The sequence below is a fragment of the Dromiciops gliroides genome, chromosome 4 (genome assembly GCF_019393635.1).
Source record: "Dromiciops gliroides isolate mDroGli1 chromosome 4, mDroGli1.pri, whole genome shotgun sequence".
Taxonomy (NCBI): Eukaryota; Metazoa; Chordata; class Mammalia; order Microbiotheria; family Microbiotheriidae; genus Dromiciops; species Dromiciops gliroides.
Genome location: NC_057864.1, coordinates 337,222,939 through 337,249,187, shown reverse-complemented (window position 1 = coordinate 337,249,187; position 26,249 = coordinate 337,222,939). Strand labels below are relative to the sequence as shown.

Below are 26,249 nucleotides of genomic sequence, written 5' to 3'. Positions count from 1 at the left end.
CCTCATATATTTCTTTTAGCACATTTATTATTTGTATACTGTAATTTGTTCAGCCATTCCCCAAATGTTGGATATATGGCTGTAGTTTTTTTTTTAGTTTTTTTGCTTTTATGAATAAAAGTACTATGACAATTTCTGTACAAATGCATCTTTTTTTTCCTTTTTAATAATATTCTTAGCATAAAGCCCTGTTAATGGGATTGTGTCAAAGAGGTATGAATAATGTTGTAATTCACTGTACAGACCCAAATTATTCCCTAGAAACTTTTTAAGAACCTCAGCTTAAATAGCTAGGCCTTCTAACTGACCAAGGATCCCTTCTTAGTTAAAAAAGATGACACAAATTTTATTTAGAAAAATCCTATATTGCCAGAGGGGCTATAGATCCAATCATATTAATACCAACAAAGCAGAGTACACCTCTTTGACATTTTTGTCTGGGTCTCAACAGTTCTGTATTTGACGCATTTCTATATTGTACTAACTCATTTATTCTGAGATTACCTTAGTTTAAATTGGTCCCTTCCTTACAACATACCTATGAAGTTGTTCATATTCAGCATTTTCCAGGCATAGTGGTTGAGAAGTACTTAACTTCAATTTATTTCATTCTTATTGCTTATTTCACTACATTTATGACTTCAGTATAAAAATGTATGTGAATCATTTGTATATTAACCATTCTGTTTAATTTTTCCTTATGCTATGAGATTATATAAAATATCTGTGTGCCTGCTGTGAGCATGGCACTATTCCTCAGTACTAAAAAGTTATTTCAGATAACATAAAATATTGTCCTTAGTTTTTAAAGATGGCACTGTTCATTTCTTACAGAACTACGATTTGCAACACTCTAACCTCAAAATATTCCTGATGACTGCATTGGAAATACTGGAAATTCACCATGCAGAGCAAAAGGAAGTTAATATTCCAGATTGAAACCTAGACCTGTCTGGAATGATAACATTTTGCATAAATAACCAATGGAAAATAGCAAGATGTTGCTGATAATTTGTTTCCTTTTGCTTATGAGAGTGAATCCAGGTGTTTGCTTAGATTTAAACTGATCCCTTGGCTCTTAGAGATTTCCAACCTAAGCAGCAAGAATTCTGTTTTTATTTCTCATACTGCTGCTGCCACTAAAATTCCATTTGTAGCTTTGTTCTTCCATTTTCTATCATAGGATATCTTTTCTGCTGTGAGGTGGATATACTGGATTGAGAATAAGAAAGAATCCTGCCCATTTTTTTTTCTTGAAATTGATCAATTCTATCTCCAAATAGGGATTGCGTTTATTTTTTTCCAGTGCTTCTTTAAAATTCTCCTTAAAACTCTATTCCTCCTTCATTACTCTCCTGGCTCTGCTTCTGACATTCCCAGCATTACATTTGTGCTACAGTTTCACCCTGGAACTTCCCTTTGTGCTTGGAGCCTCTTCACCCTGGAATATCCTTGTCCTTCTGCCTTCTGAACTGTGAACATCCCTCTATCATCTCCTCCCCTGTCTCACATTGGTGAGTTCCTCCTGGAACATTTGGGGAGGGGGCCCCGGGCCTCTCCCTTCCCAGCTGTTTCTGAATTTCCTAATGTAAACAGTGCATCCCTGCACTTGTTCTCTTCCCACCAATCCCCATTTTAATGTCTCTCTTTTGTGTTGTCTTCCCCTGCTAGAATGTAAGCTCTTCGGGGCAGCTAGGTGGCTCAGTGGATAAAGCACCGACCCTGGATTCAGGAGGACCTTAAGTTCAAATACAGCCTCAGACACCTGACACTTACTAGCTGTGTGACCCTGGGGAAGCCACTTAACCCTCATTGTCCCACCAAAAAAAAAAAAAAAAGGATGTAAGCTCTTTGAAGGCAGAGATGTATTTTTGAATGTATCTGTATCTCAAACATTTATTAACATTGTGCTTGGCAACATAATAAGCATTCAATAAATCTTTTTCCTTTATCTCCTCTTAATCCATTCACTCCCTCACAATTCTTAGATATTTTTAGAAATCCCAAGTTTTATAAGTACTTATATACTAACTAACCTGTACATAATGAGTTAAAGTTTGCATAACCAGAATTTATCTGCCATATCTAATGTGTCTCCTAATCCTGTGAGTATAGTAGGACAATCTCCATTTTACAGATGAAGAAACTGTGTCTCAGGGAGAATAAATGACTTGCTCATGGTCTCACACGTCCCTCTTACTACATCCAAAAGACCTTCCACAATATATATTTTCTATTGTGATTTTTTGAATCCTGTTAAAATGAATAATGGAAAGTCCTATTCATCTTGTGTTTTTTGTGTTTTTAGGGGGCTTGTACATGACAGTCGAAATAACCTCCAGATGCGTGGCCTGGTGGTATTACTTATTTCCAAAGCTGCTGGACCCAGTAACACTGCAGCATTTTCTCTCAAGCATGACATGGTCAGTGGAATTTATCCCAGGTAAGAAAAAGTTGACTTTCAGAAAGTCCTTTTTTTTTTTTCCTTTTTAAAGTTAATAAACATTGGTGGGACATACCAATTATAGTCTTTGATTGGGTATATGAACTTTTTCTTTAAGCTCTCTCATTCTCTAAGACAAAAAGAGCCAATGAATCCTTAAGGCAACAAGAAGTATTAAAACAAAGTCAAAAGGCTACAAAAATAGAAAGGAAAAGTGTAAAGTACCCCCTAGTACCACTTAACATCTCCACCCAGGTCTTCCTGGGGAGTGAAAGCTAGTTCCTCCTTGGTTATGGTGATAGAAGAGACTTGAGTACTTTGTTATAATTATTCCTCTTAAAACAACTTCATGTGGCCAGTGAGGAAGACAAATGATACCCAGTGGCTTACTGTAAACTTTGGGAAGCTAAATAAAGTCACACCTAGTGTTACGGTAATTTCTGGCTTCATCAATGTAGCTCAAAGCCCTAGGTGAATGGTATACAGTTATTGATTGCCTTAAAGGGGACTGTCCCCTTTTGGGTTTTGTCAATGTGTCATTCATTTTCTTTTCTCTTTTCATTTACATTTTTCATTTTCTTTTTTCATTTACATTCTCTTTTCCCTTTACATTTTTAGTCATAAGTATCTGTAATGTTATTGTTTGATTTAAGGAAACTATGTTTCTTCATGAACCACAGGGGGGGTTGTGAGAAAATAATTGGCTTTGCCAATGCCCAAAGGCCCCAGCTCGAGGGTATTGATTTGGATTGATTGGATTGACTGGATTGACTGACTTCACTGATTAACTCACTTAAGGTTAATTCAATTAAAACCACACCTGCCTGGCTCTCAAGAGGGTGTGTTCTCAGAGGCTGTAAACTCTGACCTCAACAGGGGATCACCCTCAAGCCCAGTGAACCAGTGGGTTTGGGTGATACTAGCCAATTAGCTTGAAGCAATGTGGAAGGACCGCCTCTCCTTCTGATGCTGAGGAAGCTTCCTCTCTTAGTTCGTCTCTCGAACAGGCTGGTGGTGGAGGACGGAGGAAGAGCCAAGAGAGGCTGGAACACTGGGCTAGATAGGCCTTTTCTTAACTTTCTGACCCAGGTGTTCTCTTTTAGTAATACTGGTATGCTTTAATAAAGGCTTAATGCCCAAAACTAGTGCTAAAGCTTCTAATTTATAAGTAAACCTTAGCTAATTTCCCAACACTTGGGACAGGAATAAGGCGACCACACATTAAATTTTAAATGTCACAACCTCTTTCGATATTTATTCATGTGTCTGAGATAGTTAGTAGTTTGTTTTAACCTGGGAAGGAGCAACGCTGCATTTTTACCTTCCTTCCTCAAGGCTACTTCATATGTGTCAGTTGGATAGGCCTAGACTTGAAAGAGGCTCCATTTCCTAAAAGCATTGATGGCGTACTGATGACCACACCAGACAAGAAAGGCCATGGTAGCAGTGGCCTTAGATGGAATGGTAGGTGCCCTGTGTAAAGAACAAGAAGTAGGTAGGTGATCAACCTAAAAAAAATCCCGGGATTGAACAGGAGCTTTGAGACACTCAAGAAGAGGAGGCTGCTGTTCTTTTCAGGCATTGCCAAGAGAGAAGGCCTGGGTCAAGCTTTCAGTGCTCTCAAAGTGATCTGATTCAGGGCAAAGTTTGTTACAGATCCTCCACCCCAAACCCCCACATCCCCACCCCTGATACTCACATTCCCCCAGCTCTGCAAGTTCTTGACCCAAGTTTGGGTCAGTGCAAGGGTAGACTGCTTATAGATTTCACCCCTATTAGCCAGCTAGAAAGCTCTGTTGGTTAAGAGAGGCAGAATTCTAGACTCCCCTTTGGGCCAGTTTTTCCATGCTGGTTATTCTGTAGGCTGGGCTAAATCCTGGCAGTGAGACCCTGTTCTGAACTTGGAGTCTGAGCCACACCACTGATGCTGCCTCCTCTGAACTTTCTCCTTTCTCCATATGCTGCCCATGGCCCTCCTCCCTTGGAGCACCACTTCCTACGCAAGTTTCCTTTTCAATTCACCCTGGCTCTGTGACCTAGAACTGGGTAGTAGATATCAAAGCTGCTAGTGGGTATTTGCAGCACCCCAGTATAGGTTTGGGAGTGTCTCAGTAGGAGTCTGGAATCTCCTCTTAACCTGGTGTACAGCCTCTTCCAGTGCACTGAAGTGCTGAGTGCATGGCTGCTCCTGGTTCCACCCCATCCCTAGTGCCTATAGACCTCCCTTTCCATCTCCCTGTGACAAACTAGGCTGGAAAAAGGATTAGTGACTTTTTCTGTATTTTCCCATCTAGGGTATTTGGATGGTAGCTCACCACACTGTTTCCTACCATGCTGCCATCTTGTTTCTGCCCTCTTCTGTTTGGATAGTTAAGCTGAATTGTTTTGAATAATTGCACATCTGCATTTTAGGAGGCTTTGCAGTGTTCTGGGGCTTGATTCACTCAATACAGTGTGTTTAAAACTGCAACATCTAGTGGACCTCACTGTCTTTGTAACATCAATATTATTCCATTGATGCTGTCTGGCTCATGGGATTTCATGGTCTGCAAAGACTAAAAGTAGAAGGTTATGAAAAGGGCAGTAGAGAGGAACAGAGTGGGTGAAGGCAGGCTGTTATGAAGAATTGTGCAATCTATATCGTCAAAAGAAATTATGAATGGAAAAGGTGGTTTGATCATGATCAAATGAGTTAATAAATTCACCAACCTTAAATTGCTATATGAACATTAGATATTATGATGACAATAGTGATGATGCAATGGGACAAATTAATCCATGGACAACAACCTTCAAAGCTCTAATGGCATTTTGCAATATCAGGAGATCTGGATTAAGATCTACAGCATATTTTGGTGGACTCCCAGTAAAGGATTTTGGGGAGTACTTGAACAAGTCACACATTTTTGAGATCACAGATCCATCAAAATATCAAAGCTATCCTTAATATACAGTAACGATGTCTATCCTATTGATCTTTTTTTTTTTTGGTTTTTTTGTTTGTTTGTTTTTTTTAGTGAGGCAATTGGGGTTAAGTGACTTGCCCAGGGTCACACAGCTAGTAAGTGTTAAGTGTCTGAGGCCGGATTTGAACTCAGGTACTCCTGACTCCAGGGCCGGTGCTCTATCCACTGCGCCACCTAGCTGCCCCTCCTATTGATCTTTTACAAAATGCATGTTATGTGCTTCTGTTAGGATTTATAATCTGGATGATTGTATAACACTTTGCAAAATATGAAGTGTAAAGAGCTTAATTTCAGTAATACTTTCTAGATAAATTTGAGGAACCACTTTTTTCTAGTTCTAGAGCAAGGCCATATAACATTATTTGGAGGAAATAATACTAACTTGAGACTGTTCCCAACATTGGTGGCACTTGAATGTTTTTCATAGTTGTTAATGTAAAAAAGTGATAGTGATAAAAAGGTGACTTGCAGTAGGTTTGTAATGATTCCATAGTTCCCTTCTCTATCCCTAATGTCCTTTCTAATTTATTCGTTAAAATGTTAGATTTGCTCTAGGCTTCTGTTTGTCTATAATGCCAAATTGAATTATTTAACATTTGAAAAAAATACCAATTATCAAGGCTTTGGTTCACCTCCAGGCTATTTGGATGAACATTTTGGGCATTTTGCTCTCCTAGAACTTGTCTTTTTATCTCTTTAGATAATTGAGCCTGATGAATTACCCTAAGGGGAGCACCAAAGTGACCCCTTTTGACCTGGCCTAAAGAAATAATATGACTTACAGTTATGTAGCCCACTCATTCATTTTAGCTATTTGGTAACTGTTAGTTCTAGGTGTGTTGGATAAATGGTTCTTATACCAAGTGATTGGGGGTAGAATCTAAGGTAAAATATGCCATCGAGTTTTTAAAATCCAGTACTAATTATGTCAATTTAGTAGCCAAGCAGACTATAAACAGTGGTTACCTGGCATAATGTAAAAAGCTTTGGATGCTGTCAGAAGACCTGGCTCTGACACTTCTTAGCATTATGGCCAAAGAAAAGTCATAAGAAACTTTCTTTATCTGTAAAACAATTAGTATTTGTAATACCTGCCTCAGATTCCTTGTGAGAAAAGTACTTTATAAAATCCAAAGTGCTATAGAAGTAAAAGTTGTTGGTTGTTATTATAATTGTGGCTGATTAGCACCATTGGTAAGAACCCCATGCTAATAATGAAGCTAGGGTCTTTTAGCTTTCATTTCTTACTTCTGCCTCCAAAAGCTTGATGGTTAAAGGGGTAGAGCAAGAAGGCACAGAGTTTATTGAATACTTGACACTGAGTATGGCCTATATCCTCAGGTCTCCTTTTCCCTCCCCCACCCCACTTCTCCCAGCATGCATTTCCCTCAGAGATTGAATTCTAATTCTCTCCAAGTGCCCCTTGGTAACCTGCTCCCAGCTCTTCTTTCTTTGACTAAACTGAAAGGACAAACTTTCTCTCTAGGACCAGTGGACATTGGATATTTGTCCCTGTACTCATCTGTTGGTTCCACACATTCTACTGTTTTCAGCGTGCTTTCCCAGTATCGTATATCTTGTTTTTTCTTGGGGTAGTGTTTCCTTGGGTCTTAAATCAGAATTAGATACCATTCTTAAACAGATAGTACTCATTAACGGAACATTATCTCCATTTATACTGGCCAAGTCTGGCATAAAGCAGTGTAATCTCCAGGTGAAGACATGAATAATAATGATATTCAAGAGCATTTTGGGGGTTGTGTCCTCAATTTTTGTAATTATATTACTTATTAGGTAAAATTATAAAAATGATGGCATAAACAAGGCATCCATAAGTGGATCCCCAACCTCTTTAAAAAATTGCAAAAGCATAGTGCTTTATATAAATATTTCAAGAATCCCTGGTTTGAACCGTGTGGGTCCTCTCTCCACCAATCAGTCAACAAGTATATTTTATTATATTTCTTCTATGTTCAAATCACTCTAAATTTTTCTACACCCACTGGGTAGTTTATACATTGGGAAATTTAGGTAACATAAAGGCAAAATATGCAAAACAATTCTAATAAATAAAAAATACATAAGTAATACAAAGGAAATAAAAGGGGGAATATGTGTAAATAAAACAAAAGTTTAAAAAAAATTTTAAAGAGATGGGTGGAATCTTTGATTTTATTGGTATAGTTCATTCCCATTGAGGAAAACCTTTCTATCAATACAGATCAAAATCTGCTTTGCAACTTCTAGTTGTAGACAATTGCTTGAGACACTAGAGGTAAAGTGATTTGCTCAGGGTCACACAGTCATCAAAGGTGGGACCCAAGTCTTCCTGACTATACACTATCCTATACTGTCTTTCTTTTAAAAACAAGCAACCAACTTTTTAATTTCACACAGATAATCTATTTTACAAAACTTTGTTTAAACCTAGACCCTTGGTTGAATTTCCTTACCTTGACCCCTAAGCCACCATTCTCCCTCTCTCTCTCTCTCTCTCTCTCTCTCTCTCTCTCTCTCTCTCTCTCTCTCTCCCCCACCCCACCCCCCCATTTATTCTTTTTTCTCTATTTGGCTTAGTGGTTTTCCCTGTAGTTTTCAGACACCCCTGGGGTTTGTGTTACTCTCAGGTTCCTTTGCTGTATCCCATATAGGGAAGAGAGTGAACTGATGTCATAGGAGCCCCACAATTACCATCAAGAGTGGAGCAGAATGCCCAAAAGGCTATGGGACCATGCATACTCTTTGACCCAGCAATACCACTATTAGGTCTTTTCCCTAAAGAGATCATAAAAAAAGGAAAAGGACCTTCATGTACAAAAATATTCATAGCTGCTCTTTTTATGGTGGCAAGGAATTGGAAATTATGGGGATTTCCATCAAATGGGGAATGGCTGAACAAGTTGTGGTATATGAATGTAATGGAATATTATTGTGCTGTAAGAAATGATGAGCAGGTGGATTTCAGAGAAACCTGGAAGGATTTACATGAACTGATGATGAGTGAAATGAGCAGAACCAGGAGATACACAGTATCAACAACATTGTATGTTGATCAACTGTGATAGACTTGACTCTTCTCAGCAATACAGTGGTCCAAGATTGTTCCAAAGGACTCATGATGGAAAATGCTCTCCAAATCTAGAAAAAAAGAATTGTGGAATCTAGATGCAGATTGAACCATACTATTTCTACATTTTTTGTTTTTCTTTTTTTGCAGTTTTTTTACTTTTCCTCTGATTCTCCTTTCATAGCATGACTAATACAGAAATGTTTAATGTGATTGTACATATATAACCTATATCAGATTGCTTGCTGTCTTGGAGAGGGGGGACGGAGGGCAAGGAGGGAGAAAATTTTGAAACTAGAAATCTTAGGAAAACAAATTTTAAACTATCTCTACATGTATCTAGAAAATAATAAAATATTTTTATGATTAAAAAAAAAGAGTGGAGCAGAATGAACATGATGGCTTTCAGTGTGGGTTTACTGGACACTCCTGCCAAGGCTGGGCTCCGCTAGCAGAATTTAATGAAGATCCACAGTGTAGGGCGATCATTATTACTCTTCTCTGTGTCCATCTTGCCTCATATTCTACCTGTTGGCCACAAAGAGCAATGCAGTAATAAAAGTAGAACATGCCAGCGTGAAAAAGAATTAAATGAATCAGAAATAAGGCAGTTATGGCTGTATCAGCCTCATAAATAGCCACTTGCCTAGGGTGGCTAATGTGCACTTGGCAAATAGTAAAGAGTGCTGATTTTATTTTCTCTAACAAGAATCCTATTACCTGCATAGCTACCTAGATGGAGTAGGAGCAGGTTAATCAAAATTAAGTTGTGGGCAGGTAGTCTTTTGTATTTATTTAAAATGCAGACTGAGGGCATTCAGTCAACTCTTGATTGGGTGCTTGTTATCCATGTTTCAGATTATCCTGATTACTCTATACTTTGCAGATTACTTTATCTACAAGTAGCCTTGGGAACCATACCCTGTTGCTAAAAGGGCATGGCTCCCTACTGATAGGAGAAAATGTCATAGAAAAATAATACTATTTGTGATTTACTCTCCCCAGATGCCTTGAAATGGAGTAGAAGGAGAATGAGAGTATAGCTATATTGTTTTTTAAAGCTGTCATTTTGTTACCAATTGTGTATAATTCAGCAAAGCTTTTTAAAATTTTTTTATCTACTATGGAGAGAGTATTCCCATCCTTCTGCATCGGACACTTGCCTCATCCTGGTGCAGGCCCTCATCACCTTACACCTGGACTGTTGCAATAACCTGTTTGGTTGTTCTCCGGCCTCAAGTCTCTTCCCCACTCCAGTCCATTCTCCACTAAGCTGTAAAATTAATCTAACCAAAGTATGGATCTAACCATGTCGCCCTCCTATTTAGTCATCTTCAGTGACTCCCTGTAATACACAGGATCAAATATAAAATCCCTTTTGTCTTTGAAAGTCCTTCACAACTTGGCTCCTTCCTACATTTCCAAGTTTCTGACACCTTAAACCTTTCCATGCATTTTTCAGTCCAGTGACACTGGTCTCCTAACTATTCTTCCTACAAGGCACACCATCTCTAGACACCAGGGCTTTTCACAGATCGTCCCCCATGTGTGGAACTCCCTCCCTGATCTTCTGTTTCCCGGTTTCCCTGGCTTCTTTCATGTCTCAGCTGAAGTTCTACCTTCTGCAAGAAGACTGTCCTGGTCCTCATTTAACCCAAGTGCCTTCACTCTAATATGACCTCACTTTTTTTTTTATTTTTATTTTTTTGGCGAGGCAATGGGGGTTAAGTGACTTGCCCCGGGTCACACAGCTAGTACCCGTCAAGTGTCCGAAGCCAGATTTGAAGTCAGGTCCTCCTGAATCCAGGGCCAGTGCTTTATCCACTGCGCCTCCCACTTATAAACTCTCTATATATTGTTCATACGTAGTTGTTTTTAAACTGGCTCTCCCATTAGAATGTGAGTGCCTTGAAACCAGAGGCTGCCTTCTGCCTTTCTTTGGATTCCAAGTGCTTGCATCAATGCCTGCACTGCACTTAGTAGACACTTATGTATATAAAGCAAGAAAAGAAGGAGCTTTTCAGTATCACTAGGGTTCTTTGGGAAAAAATACTAAATTTACCTTTTACATAATACCATAGAACCAGTAGGTCTAAAATGCTTCAATCTTCCAACTTGAGTTGCTTTTATTAACCAAAATAACTATTCTAAAATATTATGTGTGTGTATATATATATATATGTGTGTGTATATGTATATATATATATACATATAAAATAGAATTGTAGTATGAAAGCTTAAATATTCAGAGTTGTATCTAGAAAGTGTCTTACCCAATCTCAAATGAATAACTATAGTATTCCTCTCATTTTCTTCCCCCAAGCACAATGGAAAGCAAGGTGGGAAACAATCAATATATGTGAATTCTTAGTTCAAGGAAGAAGATAAAGAAATTAAAAAGCTCTGACAATCACTCTCTCTCTTTCCATAAACTGGTGAATCTAAATGATCACAGCATAAAGACTGGACTTGGTCTCAGCTGCAGATATTACAGTGATTTATCTTATTAATGTGGTGTTAATTGGTGTCTGGTGACTTCTAATTATAGTAACAATAGGCTCTAACAATCAATCCTCACCTCCACTGTGCACATTAGGATTCTGTTCTTCATTTAAACAAATAAACAACCCTTCTTACCACCCCACCCCCCTCCCCCAGCTTGTCTTTTACCTTTGGGATTGACCTATTCAGTTCATGTCATTTAGGGTTGTTTTTTGTCCTTTTTTTTAGCAGCTATGTTTATAAAAGAATACATGAAAAAATCATTTTGTCTTAGGGCTTAATTATCTATTAAGGATAAATGAATAATATTAAAAGCATTTAGTTAAGCCAGTATTGTCTGGCTCTGATTATTTTGTGAACAAAATTGTTATGCTTTTTTATACATGAGGCAGCACCGCATAATGGATAGAGGCTGCCTTGAATCCAAAGAAGAATCCAAGGAAGGTAAAGTCTCTTCTCTTACATATACTATCTTAATGACCCTAGACAATTCCCTTAACTCTTTGATGTGTTAGAAATTCTGAGTCTGTAGGTTAAAAAGAAGGCACCAGCAGTCATTAGTAGAGGGAATTTTCCCTACCAGGGAGTGCCTGTCCCATTTTTACCCTTACCTGTGAAATGATGAAAGTTCTTATCCTATTGGAATGTGGGGGCAGCTAGGTGGCACAGTGGATAAAGCACCTGCCCTGGATTCAGGAGGACCTGAGTTCAAATGCGGCTTCAGACACTTGACTTTTACTTGCTGTGTGACCTTGGGCAAGTCACTTAATCCTCATTGCCCAGCAAAAAAACAAAAACAAATAAACAAACAAAAAAAGGAATGCAATATGGAGCTTTTTCTCCTATGAAAACCTTAAACACAAGGAATGTTTGTTACACTATTAAATGATTACCCTGAATTTTTCTATTTAACTTGTCCTTTCCAAGATAAATCTGAGACACCTAATCTCCTTTACTGAGAAGTCTCAGGAGATAAAAGCCTGCACAGTTTGATTACATATTCCTATTGATTATATTCCACCCACAGCAATAAAAGTAAACTCCAGATACAAATCTAACAATATTACTAATTCATTACAACCAGCACTTATTTTCTTCATTAACTTTTTATTGTTATTTTCAACATACACAGCATGCACAAATGCAGCAATTATATGTTGAGCAGGAAAGGGGAAGGTCCTTTATGTTCAATGTACAGTACATCAGAAGTCACTGCTTTACCAGAGCTGTTGGGAAAACAAAATAAGATCAGCCTCTTACAAAACAAGTATAATTAACAACAAAAAGTAGGTGGGCAAACTTACCAATCTACTCAGAGCTGAGAGTTTGTTATCGTATATAAATAACATAGTATAGATCAGCCTCCCTAAGGAAGTGGTAGTTTGGGGGCAGGGAGAGACCTAGACTGCATAAATTATTCTTTTAATAACTGAAAAGCTTTAACTTGCTTTCTAAAAGAAACACTGTCTGTTAGACATCAAGCCACTAGGTAAGCCCTTCCCTCTTGAATCTTCGGTCTTTCTCTCTAGCCTGGCTCCTTCTCTTTTCTGTACAAATATGCTTAGGTCTCTTGAAGTCCTAAAGCAAAGGCCTCATCCCTGTCATCCCTTGCCAGACATCATGATTGTTCTGGTGCTCTGGTCACTTTACAGAGGTGCACTGTGTTCGGTTGTGCACACCACATTTCAGGGAGAACATGAGTAAGCTGGAGAGTGGCTAGAAGAGGACAGCCAGGATGTCGATGGACCTTAGATTGTGTCCCCTTGGGAATGCTTGAAAACACTGGGAATGTTTAAACTGGTAAAGAGATTGTTAGGGGGCAGCTAGAGAGTGCTGTGGATAAAGCACTGGCCCTGGATTCAGGAGGACCTGAGTTCAAAACCAGCCTCAGATACTTGACACTTACTAGCTGTGTGACCCTGGGCAAGTTACTTAACCCTCATTGCGCCGCAGAAAAAGAAGGAGGAGGAGGAGGAGGAGGAGGAAGGAAGGAAGGAAGAAGAGATTGTTAGTTCTCTAGTCCTCAAATCTTTGATGGCTGTCATCTGAAAAAACAGCCTTTGGAATGTTTCTGCTTTCCTCAGAAGAGCAGATTCAGAACCATAAATGCTATTTTTTTGTTTTGTTTTGTTTTGTTTTGCGGGGCAATGGGGGTTAAGTGACTTGCCCAGGGTCACACAGCTAGTAAGTGTTAAGTGTCTGAGGCCAGATTTGAACTCAGGTCCTCCTGACTCCAGGGCTGGTGCTTTAACCACTACACCACCTAGCTACCCCTGAGGTGAAATTCTAAACCAGATCTTCTGACACTTAACCTCTCAGCCTTAACTTCTTTACTAAGAAAGAGTTGGAAGCCTCTAAGTTCTTTCTCGCTCTGAATCTTTGACTTTGTGATTTAGAGTCCAGTGCTTTATCCACTATGTATCACTGCCTCAATTAAGTACCTGCTGACTTAATAATCTTATAATTAAGACTTTAACAAATTCATGCTGATCTTCTACATTATGCTCATAGTGCATGTCCTTCCTCCCTCCCTTCTTCCCTCCCTCCCTCTTTTTCCACATTGTGAAATAGGTAAATCCTTTTGGTTATAGGAGAAAGAACATTGAAGCCAGGAGCGTTATTGTTGCTGTGGCCTTTTCGGTTCAGGCCTGACTCTTCTTGACCTCATTTGGGATTTTATTCGGAAAGATACTAGAGTAGTTTGCCTTTTTCTTCTCTAGGTCATTTTACAGATGAGGAAATGGAGGCAAATAGAATTCAGTAACTTGCCCAGGATCACACAGCTAGTAACTCTCTGGGATCCGATTTGAATTTAGGAAGATGAGTCTTCCTGACTCCAGACCCGGTACTCCATCTAATGCATCACCGAGCTGTAAGGAGTGCTGAATTCTCATTCTGCATTACTTTTAAGCTGTACAAAGACCCCTTCAGCTCTAAAATTCTTAGACTCTGTGAATTCACTCAAATTTTTGTGATATTAGGGTACTTTATTTTCTAAAATAAAGCCTAGTTTCAAATCTAGAAAAAGGTTTTGCTATCCATGAGCCTTACCCATTCAAAAACTGACAAAACTAGGATGTATAATAACTCTGAGTAGCCAAAATTTTAAAAAAAGTCCAGGCACTAAAATTTATTCACTTTATTCATAGGTGAACCTCTGAGGCCCTCATTCAGAGCCTATTTATTCATACATTAATCACAGTTCTCTCAAGCATGATATAGGGTTTGAGGTACAGGAAATTAAAGGTGATATAGGTAAACACACTGGCCTCAGTGAGAAGTGATGGCTGGCAGTAAGGGAGGAGGCAGGAAAAATTTAAAAGATAGATACAAGATTTCAAAAAGTATAGTCACCCAGGGCCACTGAAATAACCCTCTATACTCCAAAGCAGTGAGGTTTTTTGTTTTGTTTTGTTTTGGGGTTTTTTTGCAGGGCAATTGGGGTTAAGTGACTTGCCCAGGGTCACACAGCTAGTAAGTGTTAAGTGTCTGAGGCCGGATTTAAACTCAGGTACTCCTGAATCCAAGGCTGGTGCTCTATCCATTGCGCCACCTAGCTGCCCCCTTATTTTTATTATAATATTCTCTTCACTCTAAATTGTTAGGGAAAAATAAAGGGTACCTAAATAAAACAGATGCAAAGCTTCAGTGAAGAAAAAAATGGAATCTGAGGTGGTAGAGGGAAAGTTTGACACATATCAGGATTTAGAGAGTGGGAAAGTATTATATAGAAGAGAAAAAAGGACGGATAAACATTTAAAACTTTAAAAAAAGCTATGAGGGGGGCAGCTAGGTGGCACAGGGGATAAAGCACCGTCCTTGGATTTAGGAGTACCTGAGTTCAAATCTGGCCTCAGACACTTGACACTTACTAGCTGTGTGACCTTGGGCAAATCACTTAACCCCCATTGCCCCGCCAAAAAAAAAAAAAAAAGCTATGAGGCTCTTTCTGAAACAATGACTGTTACACCGAGGGAAAAAAAGCTGCCTGTCCTCTGAAGAATGATATTGGAGAGCCATAGAAACTACTAGGTGAGAGATAATCCAGTAAGGGTCAGAAGAAGGAGAAGAAAATTGTAGTACTCCTTGTTTATTCTTTGCTCAAAGGTACCGGGGCAACTATTTGTCAACCTGAAAACAACAATAAAGATGTCTGCCATCTTCTGTGTATGTTCCCCTTAGGGACAGCTCCCTTTGGTTGACTGTGCTGGGTTTGCCACTCAGCAGTGTTTCCAGACTCTCACTATAAGTCCATAGCAGTCTTTTTAATTTGGTTTGAAGAGCCAAGATTTATGAAAACTGCCTCCTTCCTTGAGGGAGGTATGTCTCCGTTCCCAGGTAGATATATTTTCTCCTATTTATACAGTTAACTCCAGTGGCATGGCCAATATAAGGAGAAAGGAAAGTCTCCTCCCTGCTTTGTTGCCCTTTGGTACATTCAGAAGGATCTTTCAGTTATTCCCACACCATGGCCTAGGGCATCTAACTGATTCTCTCAGGACTCACAAGATGCTTCCTGTGTAGTATTAGTTGGCTTTGTCCAATGCTAAGGTCTTATAATCGTCTCAGATTGATTAATAACTTATTTTTACAATGTTGTGTGGTTGCAGCAAAATTCTTTGACATCTACTTTATTCATTGTAATTACATTCTGGACCCTCCCTGACCACATAAATCAAAGCAAGGAAGGGAAATTCCCTTCATTATACTGACCCATGGGTTGATATAGGGATAACAGATTCCTGGCCAAGGATGGAGTACACCTAACAAAAGCTGTTATAATTGTATTTGCCAAGTGCCTTGCAAAGCTAATTAAAGGGATGTTAAACTAAAAAGAATAGAGTGGGATGGGGAGGTGGTGGTAAGACTGCCTACATATATTCCCTCTCCCCGCCCCCCAAGTTAGATACCAGGAAGAATAACTTCAAAAAAGGGAAAATAGCAGCCAAGACATCAAGAAGTTACAAGTTTTCTAGACTGGCCAATAGAAACAGAGGAATAAATAAGATAAAATCACAGTTGTTCTGTCTGGGGATGGTGGATAAAAGTATACAGATTTTAATGATGGGGTTAGCTTTTTTATAAATTGTTTGGCCATTCCCAGGATGACCGTGGATTGTACTTTTGAAAAAAAACACTGCACAGGCTTCATTTAGTCTATAAGGGGGAAAAGATGTCAAAATATATTCATTGCTTGAATTTTTCCTTTTTTAACTTTTTTCATTCTCCTGGACCAGTCTCCTGTGAACGAGGACCTTCTCAGTACTTCACAAAGAAGAATGTATTACTTCTCTGAGATGGATTCTGCAGGAAATTGCCTGGGGCTACACTATTTTAAAAAAAATTAATCAAAATTTTTTTGTTACACTTTAAGTTCTAAACTGTCTACCTCCCTCCTTCCCCACCCCACACTGGAGAAGCCCAAATTTAACACAGACAGACAGACAGACAGACAGACAGACAGACAGACAGACAGACAGACAGACAGATAGATAGATAGATAGATAGATAGATAGATAGATAGATAGATAGATAGATAGATGGATGGATGATTGTAAACATATGTGTGTATATAATGTAAAAAGTATACCAAGCATACTTCTATTTATCAGTTCTTTCTCTGGAATTGGATAGCATCTTCCTTCATAGATCCTTTGTAGTTAATTTGAGTACTTATTCATAATAACTTAGTCATTCACAGTTATTCTTCCCACAAAATTGCTATTACTATATGCAATGTTCTCTTGTTTCTGTTTATTTCATTCTTCCTTATTTCATGCAAGTCTTTCCATATTTTTCTAAAATCAACCAGCTCGTTTCTTGGAGCACAGTAGTATTCCATCATGATCATATACCACAACTTTTTCAGCCATTCCCCAATCAAGTGGCATCCCCTCGATTTCCAGTTCTTTGCCACTACAAGGAGAACTGCTATAAATATTTTATAATATATAGGTTCTTTTCCTTTTTTCCTGATAATCTTGGTAGACCTAATAGTGGTATTCCTGGGTGAAAGGGTATACACAGTTTTATAACTCTTTGGAAACAATTCCAGATTATTTTCCAAAATGGTCGTATCGCTTCACAGTTCCAACAGTGAATTAGTGTCCAATTTTTTCCACATCCTCTCCCCACATTTGTCACTCTCCCCTTCAGTCATTTTAGCTAATCTGATAGGTGTAAAATGATATCCCAAGATTATTTTAATTTGCATTTCTCTAATCAATAATGTTTTAGATCATTTTTTATATGACCATAAATTGTTCTGATTTCTTCATTGGAAAACTGCCTTTTGATATCTTTTGACCATTTATCAATTGGGGAATGACTTGTGTTCTTATATATTTGGCAAAGTTTTTTTTAATATATTTGCGATACAAGACCTTCATCTGAGAAAGTCATTAAAGTTTTCCCCTGATTCTCAGCTTTCCTTCTGATCTTTCCTAAATTTGTTTTACTTGTAGAAAGTCTTTTTAATTTAATGTAACTGAAATTATCCATTTTATGCCTTACACTGCTCTCTAGCTCTTATTTATTTATAAATTATTAGCCTATCCATAAGTCTGATAGGTAATATGTTCCATGTTGTTCAGATTTTCTTCTAACACCTCTCTTTATTTCTAGATCATGTACCTTTTCTGACCTGATCTTGGTAAATGGTGTAAGATATTGGTCTATGCCCACTTTCTGTCAGACTGCTTTTCAGCTTTCCCAATAATTTTTACCAAATAATGAATTCTTATCCCCAGAATTTGTCTTTACACTTGTCATTTGTTGCTGTAAATTGTACGTCTACTCTGTTTCACTGGTCTACCTTTCTATTTCTTAGCTAGTAGCACATAGTTTTGATAATTATTGCCTTATGATATAGTTTAAGATCTGATACTTTATAGTGTTTAGTTATTTTAAATGGGGTATCTCTTACTATCTCTTCTTGCAAGGTTTTGTTTGTGATGTATAGGAATGGTGATGATCTTTGTGGATTTCCTTTATATTCTGCTACTTTGCTAAAATTATAAATTGTTTCAACTAACTTTTTAGTTTAGTCTTTGACATTTTCCAAGTATATATCATCATATCATCTGTAAAAAGATAGTTTTATTACCTCATTTCCTATTTTAATCATTTCAGAAAAATTTTTTCTTTATAGGATCATGGATTCAAGACTTGGAAGGGACCTCAGAGGTCATATAGTCCAACCTCCTCCAGATGTTTAAAATGAAAAAAATTTTACTACTTGAAGGGATGGACACTCAGCTATCCTTAAAACTTTGTCCTCCAGAATGGCTCATTTCTCAGTGTTTCTACATAGCTGACAGGGAATTACAAAAGAGAAGCCAAGTAAAATGTCTTCTAAAAATGTATATGCCATTCATTTGGTCAACAAGCAATTATTAAATGGTTATTATGTGTCTAGCACTGTTCTAAGCTTTGAAGATTCAAAGAAAAGCAAAAACAATTCCTGCACTTATGTAGTTTACATTCTAATGCAGAAAATAATATACATGCAGATTAGATGGAAGGTGATGTCAGAAGAGAAGGTATTTAACCACCTGAATAAACTGGGAAAAGTTTTCTGCAGGAAGTGGTGTTACAGCTGAGACTTAAAAGAAATCAGGGAAACTCAAAGGCAGAGGTGAGAAAGAACATTCCATGCATGGACTTGTTTGTCATTTGTTTTTTTTTTCCCAAAGAGGACCCCAAGACATCCCAGGGTTATGTCTTGACTCCTTCATTAATTTGATTTGTGAGGAAGAGTTGCCTCACTCTCTCTCCCAGAGTCATAAAATTCCAGTGGCAAAACAAAAGTCAGGATGACTGGTGATAACCTGGGATGCAGTGGTTGACCTTGGTATCTTTGATATCTGACCAAGCTCAAAGCACTCCACAATGCTTGCTTAAGCTGTCTTCGTGGCCATTGGAACAAATTGTTCTCTTCTACCTATTCTGCTTGGGGAAATCTTCATAGGCTTGGGATAGATACCTCCCTAATTTACCTGCAGGTTTGAGGCCTCAAACCTCTGCCTGGTTTATCCTGTCTCCTAAAAGGGTTTTACTAGTATGTGGCTGCTGCACATGCTATAGGTGAGCCACAGGTGAGAGTTGAGCACCAGGCAGATACCAAAAGTGGATGAGCAACCCTGAAAAGGGCACTGCAAACCCTCACACCAGAGGTGCTAGTCCTCCTTATACACCCCATGCAGTACGGCTTGTATGAGGGCACAGAAATAGGACGTGGAATGGGCGGGGCGGGGGGAGAAATAGACTAGTGTTGCTGAATCATTGAGTATCTGGAAGGATGAGTATAAGAAGGCCGGAAGGAATTAAGGCACCCAATTACAAAGAACTTTGTGTGTCAAACAGAACATCTTCTATTTTATCCCGGAGATTGTTTTTGAAGAAGACTGATGATATCATGGGGTGATGTCTTGACTTGCATGCGAATTAGATTTAAGTGAGGCAGAGTTGCACAAAGTCGTAATAGGATTCCATTGGAGCTCATTGATCCAGGGCCAGCCTCATACACTTGATACTTACTAGCTGTGTGACCCTGGGCAAGTCACTTAGCCCTCATTGCCCAAAATAAATGAATGAATGAATAAAAATAAGAGAGTGTGAAGGATTGAGGATAAGACTGAGGTTGTAAGCATCCATGACTAGGAAGATGGTAGGACCCTCAATAATAATAGGAAAGTTGGGGGAGCGGAATTTGGAGGGAAAGATAGTGAATTCTGGTTTGGACATATGGAGCATGAGATGCCTATGACATTCAGTTTGGAGTGTCCAAACGGCAGTTAGTGATGCATGGGTATCATTTGGGAAAGAAACTATGGCTAGATATATACATCTAGAAATCATCTGTCTCAATAATGATGACAGTTAAATCTATGGGAGCTGATGGGATCACCAATATTATACAGGGATTCTTAAACTGGACTACATGAACTTTTTTTTTTGGTGGGGCAATGAGGGTTAAGTGACTTGCCCAGGGTCACACAGCTAGTAAGTGTCAAGTGTCTGCGGCCGAATTTGAACTCAGGTCCTCCTGAGTCCAGGGCTGGTGCTTTATCCACTGCGCCATCCTAACTGCCCCTTGGACTACATGAACTTTTTAAAATATTTTGATAACTATTTCTATATTGTGGATTTCTTTTCTAGAAATGTATTTTATTTTTATGTATTTTAAAACATTCTGAAAAGGGATACATAGACTTTACCAGATTGTCACAGATTCGTTACATACAAAAAAGGTTAAGAACTCCTATAATATCTAATCTAAAGAGAAGAGATCCCAAGACAGATCCTTGGGGGCCACTCATAGTTAGGTGGGCATGACATGGATGACCAAGCAAAGGACACTGAAGAAAGAACAGGACACTGTTATGAAAACCCAGAAAGGAGAAGATCGACATTGTCTCATGTTGCAGACAATTCAAAGATGAAGACTAAGAAAAAGCCATTGAATTTGGCAATTGAGATCATTGGTAACCTTGTAGAGGACACTTTCTGTTGAATGATGGGGTTACAAACTAGACTGTAGAGAATTTAAAAGAGAATGGTAGTAGAGGAAATAGAGTCACCAAGATTAAATGGCTTTCTCAAACAGTTCAGGTATGAAGAGGAAGAGAGGTATATAGTAATGGCTAGTGGGGATTATTGGATCAAGTGAGAGGTGTGTTTTTTAGTTTGCTTCTTTTGTTAAGAATAAAGGAGATGGGGGCAGCTAGGTGGCTTAGTGAATAAAGCACCAGCCCTGGATTCAGGAGTACCTGAGTTCAAATCCCAGCCTCAGAACTTGACACTTAACTAGCTGTGTGACCCTGGGCAAGTCATTTCCTTATTGCCCCAGCAAAAACAAAAAAAAAGAATAAAAAAGATGTGTTTATAGATAACAGGGAAGAATATGGGGAGAAAATAAAGATAAAAGAAAGTGGACATATTGGCCACAGTCCACTAGAGAAAACGATAAACAATTTGTCTTGGCAAGAAGGGCCACCTCTTTACCCTAGAGTGAAGTGAAGGAGGTCATGGTAGGGGAAGATGTCTTAGTAGGGTAAAAAGAGGAAGGGGACATAAAAGGGGAGCTCACAGAAAATGGTCTAAATTTTTTCAGTAAAATATGAGGCAAGCCAGGTCCTTAGCTGAGAGGGTAGTAAGAAAGGATGTCATGGAAGACTTCAGAAGGAGAGAAGACAAAATCAGTTGGAATAGTTTCTTTAAAGAGCCGGATAGTAATTAGAGAGGAAGAGAAAAATAGGATGACCTGGTGATGGGTCAGAAAGGAAAGATAACTGAGGGACTTCCTCTGTGTTCCATTGGTATTCTTGCAATGTCAAGAGAAATTGAGGAAAATCCCTAGCACATTGGATGGAGTGGATGGACTCTTGTGGCAAAGTTAGAGGAGATAATAGGCAAGTGACATCTGCCCTGCAGAAGGGAAAAGCGTGGTTGGGTGTGTTGACCATTAAGTCCTTACATGCTCCTTAAGCAGATTGATGATAAAAATGAAGGTAGATGATTCCCTCTCTCTCCATGTTTTGAGAAGCCATGGTTTTGGAGTTTTAAATACAGCACTAAGTGTATTAGGAGCCAGACACCTGTAATAATCTTGGACTTGCCTTAATAATAAAATTACTAAGCCTGTAATTCCCCTGCTGTCTGAATGACTGACTTTGTAACCTGAGTACAGCTTTTTAGTTCTCATTTTTTAAATAACGTTTGTTTTGCTCTTTGCTTTGTAGTAGTTTTTCTGCAAGAGTAGATTTATGAAATAAAATGGATTTACACTTTGAGGAGGAAGCTATCTTCTCTTGCACGTTGGCGTTTTAAATAGGTTAACTCGGATTACTACTAGTACCACCATTACCAATTTGATAAAAGAAACCTGATCACATTATATTTTACATTATGGTGAATACAGAGACAATTACTACTAATTGCCACTTATGTATCCCTTTGGATATTGGTATGGATTTCTCCAACTTTGAGCTTTCCCAGAAAGGGAAAGCATTCTGGAATAGGTAGATGTAATGTATCTTAATGTTCAGTAAAATAGGCAGGGCTTAGGGTTTGGTGGTGGTGGTGGTGGTGATGTGCTAATGGTTTGGTTTTGCCAGGGGAGCAAGAAAATGTTGAATTTTATTTTTGTTTTACAAAAGACAAGCTTAATACAAAGATTAAATTTTGCAAACTAAATCCAAGTCCCAAAATATTCATTTACCATATGCTTTTATTCAGACCAGTAGTGCATATTAATTGCTCAATAAATACTTTAATGAATGAGGTTACAAAGTAATACTTCTTTCTCACTTTTATGTATGGGTTATTACATAAATGCAGGTGTACATGTATTATATAATTTATTACATGATAATAACAAATACATTTATCACATAAATATCACACAGGGTATTACCTAGATATAGTGGGCATGTGCATGAGAGAATAGGGAAGGACTCACCTTTCCATTAATGACCATCTGCCAAACGTACAGGCACCTTTTCACCAACATTCTTAGGACACATGGCCAGTTTAATCTACAGTGTTTCACCCACTTGGTATTCCCCATGCCCTGTGATTCTTTCCTCTTGTTCTTCTAAGTCCTCTGCTTTAGAATCTTGTTTAAATGAAAAGCCTTTTTTTTCCCCCACCCATCTCTCCCCATACTTTAACATCTGCCCCTATCCTTCTCTGTCTTCTCCTTCCACTCTGCCCTCTCACAATCTTCCCATCTTCTGGCATTATTTGAAACTTGACTTTTTCCTGAAGTCAGGGCAGCTCTTACCTCCATCTTCAATACTAGCTGTTCTTTTCCTCACTTCTATCCTTCTCCTTCCACCTTCACCCCACCCCAACAGAACAGGGAGTCAGCATATTCTGTGATTCTCATTGTGACTTTTAGACCTTTATTCTGCTGACACCACTCCAAACCCTCTCTTACTTTGCAGTTGGTATCATCTGACTATATTGTTTACCTGTATTCTTGTGGCTGTGATCTGCTGACCTTTTGGTCACTGTCCCTCCTTCCTTAGTAAGGAGAATATCTCCTGCTGTTCAGTACTCAAATTTGGGTAACATCAACCATTCACCTCTGCTCCTACCCTTAAGGTACCAATGCTGCTGGAAAAAGTCATAAAATTGTGTGTTTATGCTAGCTGATCTCCAGTGAGCCTTTTTTGCTGCATGGAGATATTCTTCAGTCATCTTCATCTCATGTTCCCAAGATTCCAGACTCCACCTCCAATCTTAACACTTCTGATTAGTGAGCCTGCATCATTTCTGGCCCGACCCAGACCAACCCCCACATTGTGGTCCCCTCTTGCCATATTCTCTCCATGCTCCACCATTTCATGCTCTACTTCTAATGTTACTTTACTTACATCAACACTCCACCAAATTGTCCAAGGGCCCTAGGCTCCTGATTGGTGAGTCTTTACTATTTCTAATCCAACCCAGACTCTCCCCCAACTCCCTACCAGCTGCTTCACTGGCCAGTGTTGGTTGAGTTTTCCTCAATCCCTCCCTTTTCAATCTTTAGGTCTTTGAATCAACACTAGGAGTCCTGGAAAGGATGTCACTCATTTTCTCTGTGATTCTACTTACCATCCCTGTAACTTCTTAAACCAAAACACTCCCTGGTGATCATGTTTTGTCTTCCTGTGTTAGAATATAATACAGAAGTTCTTGAAAGCGAGTTGGTTGTTTTTTTTTTTCTGTTTGTATCACCAACTTTTTTGTATAGTCCCTATCACATAGTGAGCACTTAATGAATGATATTCATTCATCCATTCATTCATGGAAGTCCTTTAGATTATCTCTACTTTATTCTGTTTTACAATTGATACAATACTTTTCTAATCCTCTTTCTTCAAGTCTCTAACCCCAAGATGTTTCTGTCCCTATCTGTCTGTCTTTCTCACTCTTCAACAGATTGATTTAATTCCCATTTCGCTGACATCTTCCATTCTCTCCCCTTCCACACCTAAAAATTGTTCTTGAACTTCACCTATACTTTGCTCTAGTCTCTGAAGTTCTGGCAGCCCTTCTCCTTATAACAGTTAATTTGTGGGACAGCTAGGTGGCGCAGTGTTTAAAGCATGGGCCCTGGATTCAAGAGGACCTGAGTTCGAATTGGGCCTCAGACACTTGACACTTACTAGCTGTGTGACCCTGGGCAAATCACTTAACCCTTGTTGCCCTGCCCAAAAAAAGAGTTAATTTGTACTATTGATCTCACCTCCTTGTCTTCTCTTTCTCCTTTCCTCCTTTGTTCCTATTTTCAGTCTCCCTATCTATTGATTTCTTCCCTATTTCCCTAAAAACATTCAACAAATATTTAGCATTTATACTATATGTATACCTAGTACTTAGTGCTGGGTGTTAGCTATACTAAAGACAGAACACAAACAGTTCTGCTCCTAAGCAGCTGATATTCTGTTGTAAAGAAACAAAGGGTATAGGTTCTCAAGTTTCCCAGTCCTTAAAAACTCTTCAGTTGACTGTGTCATCCTCTCACGATATCTTCCTATATCTATACTCCTTTTCATTACCATATTTCTAAAAATAGTTGTCCACATCTGGTGCCTCCATTTCTCACTCACTTCCAAAACTCTTGCAATTTGGCTTTCTCTCTTATCCAGTCACTCACTCTACTCTATTGAAAGAACTTTCTCAAAAGTTATCAATCATCTCTTAACTACTAAATCAGATGACCTTTTCCTCTTTAAACAGTTATTGATGCCTTATTTTTTGTACCACATTCATTACTTAATATACCTCCTCTTGAATCCACTCTTGTAACAAAGAAAAAGAGACAAGAAAAACTATCAAAATGTTTATGTAGATATATATGAAAATTTTCTACCCATAGTCTTACCCCCAAACTCTCTTCCAAAAGAAGAGAGAAGTGTGTTTCATCATCTGTTTCCTGGGACCAAGATTAATCACTATATTTAATTTGGCTTTTAGTTAGCTTTTAGTGTTTTTCTTAAATGTATATTATGATTGTTATATAAGTTCTAGTTCTAATTGATTTTCTCTTCAGTTCAGACAAGTCTTCCAGTGTTTCTTTGAATTGTTCATATTCATAATTTCAGTAACCACCTAGGTATTCCATAGTAGTACTGAATTACATTTCTATACTGCTGTTTATTGAGTTTTCCTTAATCTTTAGCACCCACTTTTTTCTAGTGTTTTTTTTCCAACACAGAGAGCTTCAATGATATGCACAGTATATGTGGCCTTTTCTCATTTCATATCCTCAACCTCTGCAGAGCTTTTGATTCTGTTAACCCCTCTCCTCTGGATACTCTCTTCTCTTTTGGCTCCTGTGACACTGTTTTCTCTTACTTCTTCTATTCTATTTTCTCAATCTCTTTTGTTATTTCATTATCTTGCTTCCCAAGTGTGTTTCCCAAGACTGTACCCTAGGACCTGCTTCTCTCTATTGATCTTTAGTGATCACATCCAGTCCCGACCATCCTAAGACTCAAAGTGCTACATAAATATGTGTTAATGTTGTTATGGGAAAAATCTCTCCTTTTTTGAATTTATGTGGTAGGTTACTGGTGCGAAAATACTTCTATCACGGTGCAGAAATTATAGACTCAAAAAACCTAATTTTATTGTGCGTAAGCACAGGTTCAGGAGATAGAAAAATAATGCTAAACAAAGATTAGGAATCTAAAGAGGCCTGTCATAGATAAGAGTACATCAGAGTGACAGAGAAATAATTCTTTTCCATGTTGCAGTCTCTTACAAAAAGACATATTCATAATCCCATACTTCTTTCAATGTCACAAAAGTTGAACAAATTTAAACAGAATCATAATCTCATATATACCCTAAGGAAACAAACCTAGTTAAACAAACTCTATTGGTAAACTAAGTTAAGTTACAGATTAAACTGAATTTAGAGGAGTCATAGTGGGCTGATTGAGAGGGAAGATTTGCATGTCACCAAGATAACCCAAGAGTTAAGTACAGTTGGGATTCTTCTTTAAATAATATACTTTGATTTCACTTTGTCTACTATCTGAGGAATGTCAGTTTCCCCTTAACACTGTCATTCCATGAGTCAGGTTTTGGTCTAGTAAGGTTAATATTAACAGAAGACAGGCTTTCAGTTCACCAAAAGTTGCAAGAGGAATGGCCCTGAGCCCTGGATACTAAAAATTAATAAAAGGAAATTTTAAATTCTTCTAACATTGTTATTAAAGGAGTTAGTTAACTTAAGTGATTCTATAAGTAGTAGTATTGTGGAAGCATTTTG

The 26,249-nt window shown here is 38.4% G+C and overlaps 1 protein-coding gene across 1 annotated transcript in view; it reads left to right on the top strand.

The window, feature by feature from the left end:
• The window catches only part of PDSS2 (decaprenyl diphosphate synthase subunit 2), a 280,572-nt gene that overhangs the window by 106,241 nt on the left and 148,082 nt on the right, over positions 1-26,249 (top strand). The window contains 1 exon segment of the mRNA XM_043963274.1: positions 2,309-2,443. Within this exon segment, the coding sequence (XP_043819209.1) occupies positions 2,309-2,443 (135 nt within the window).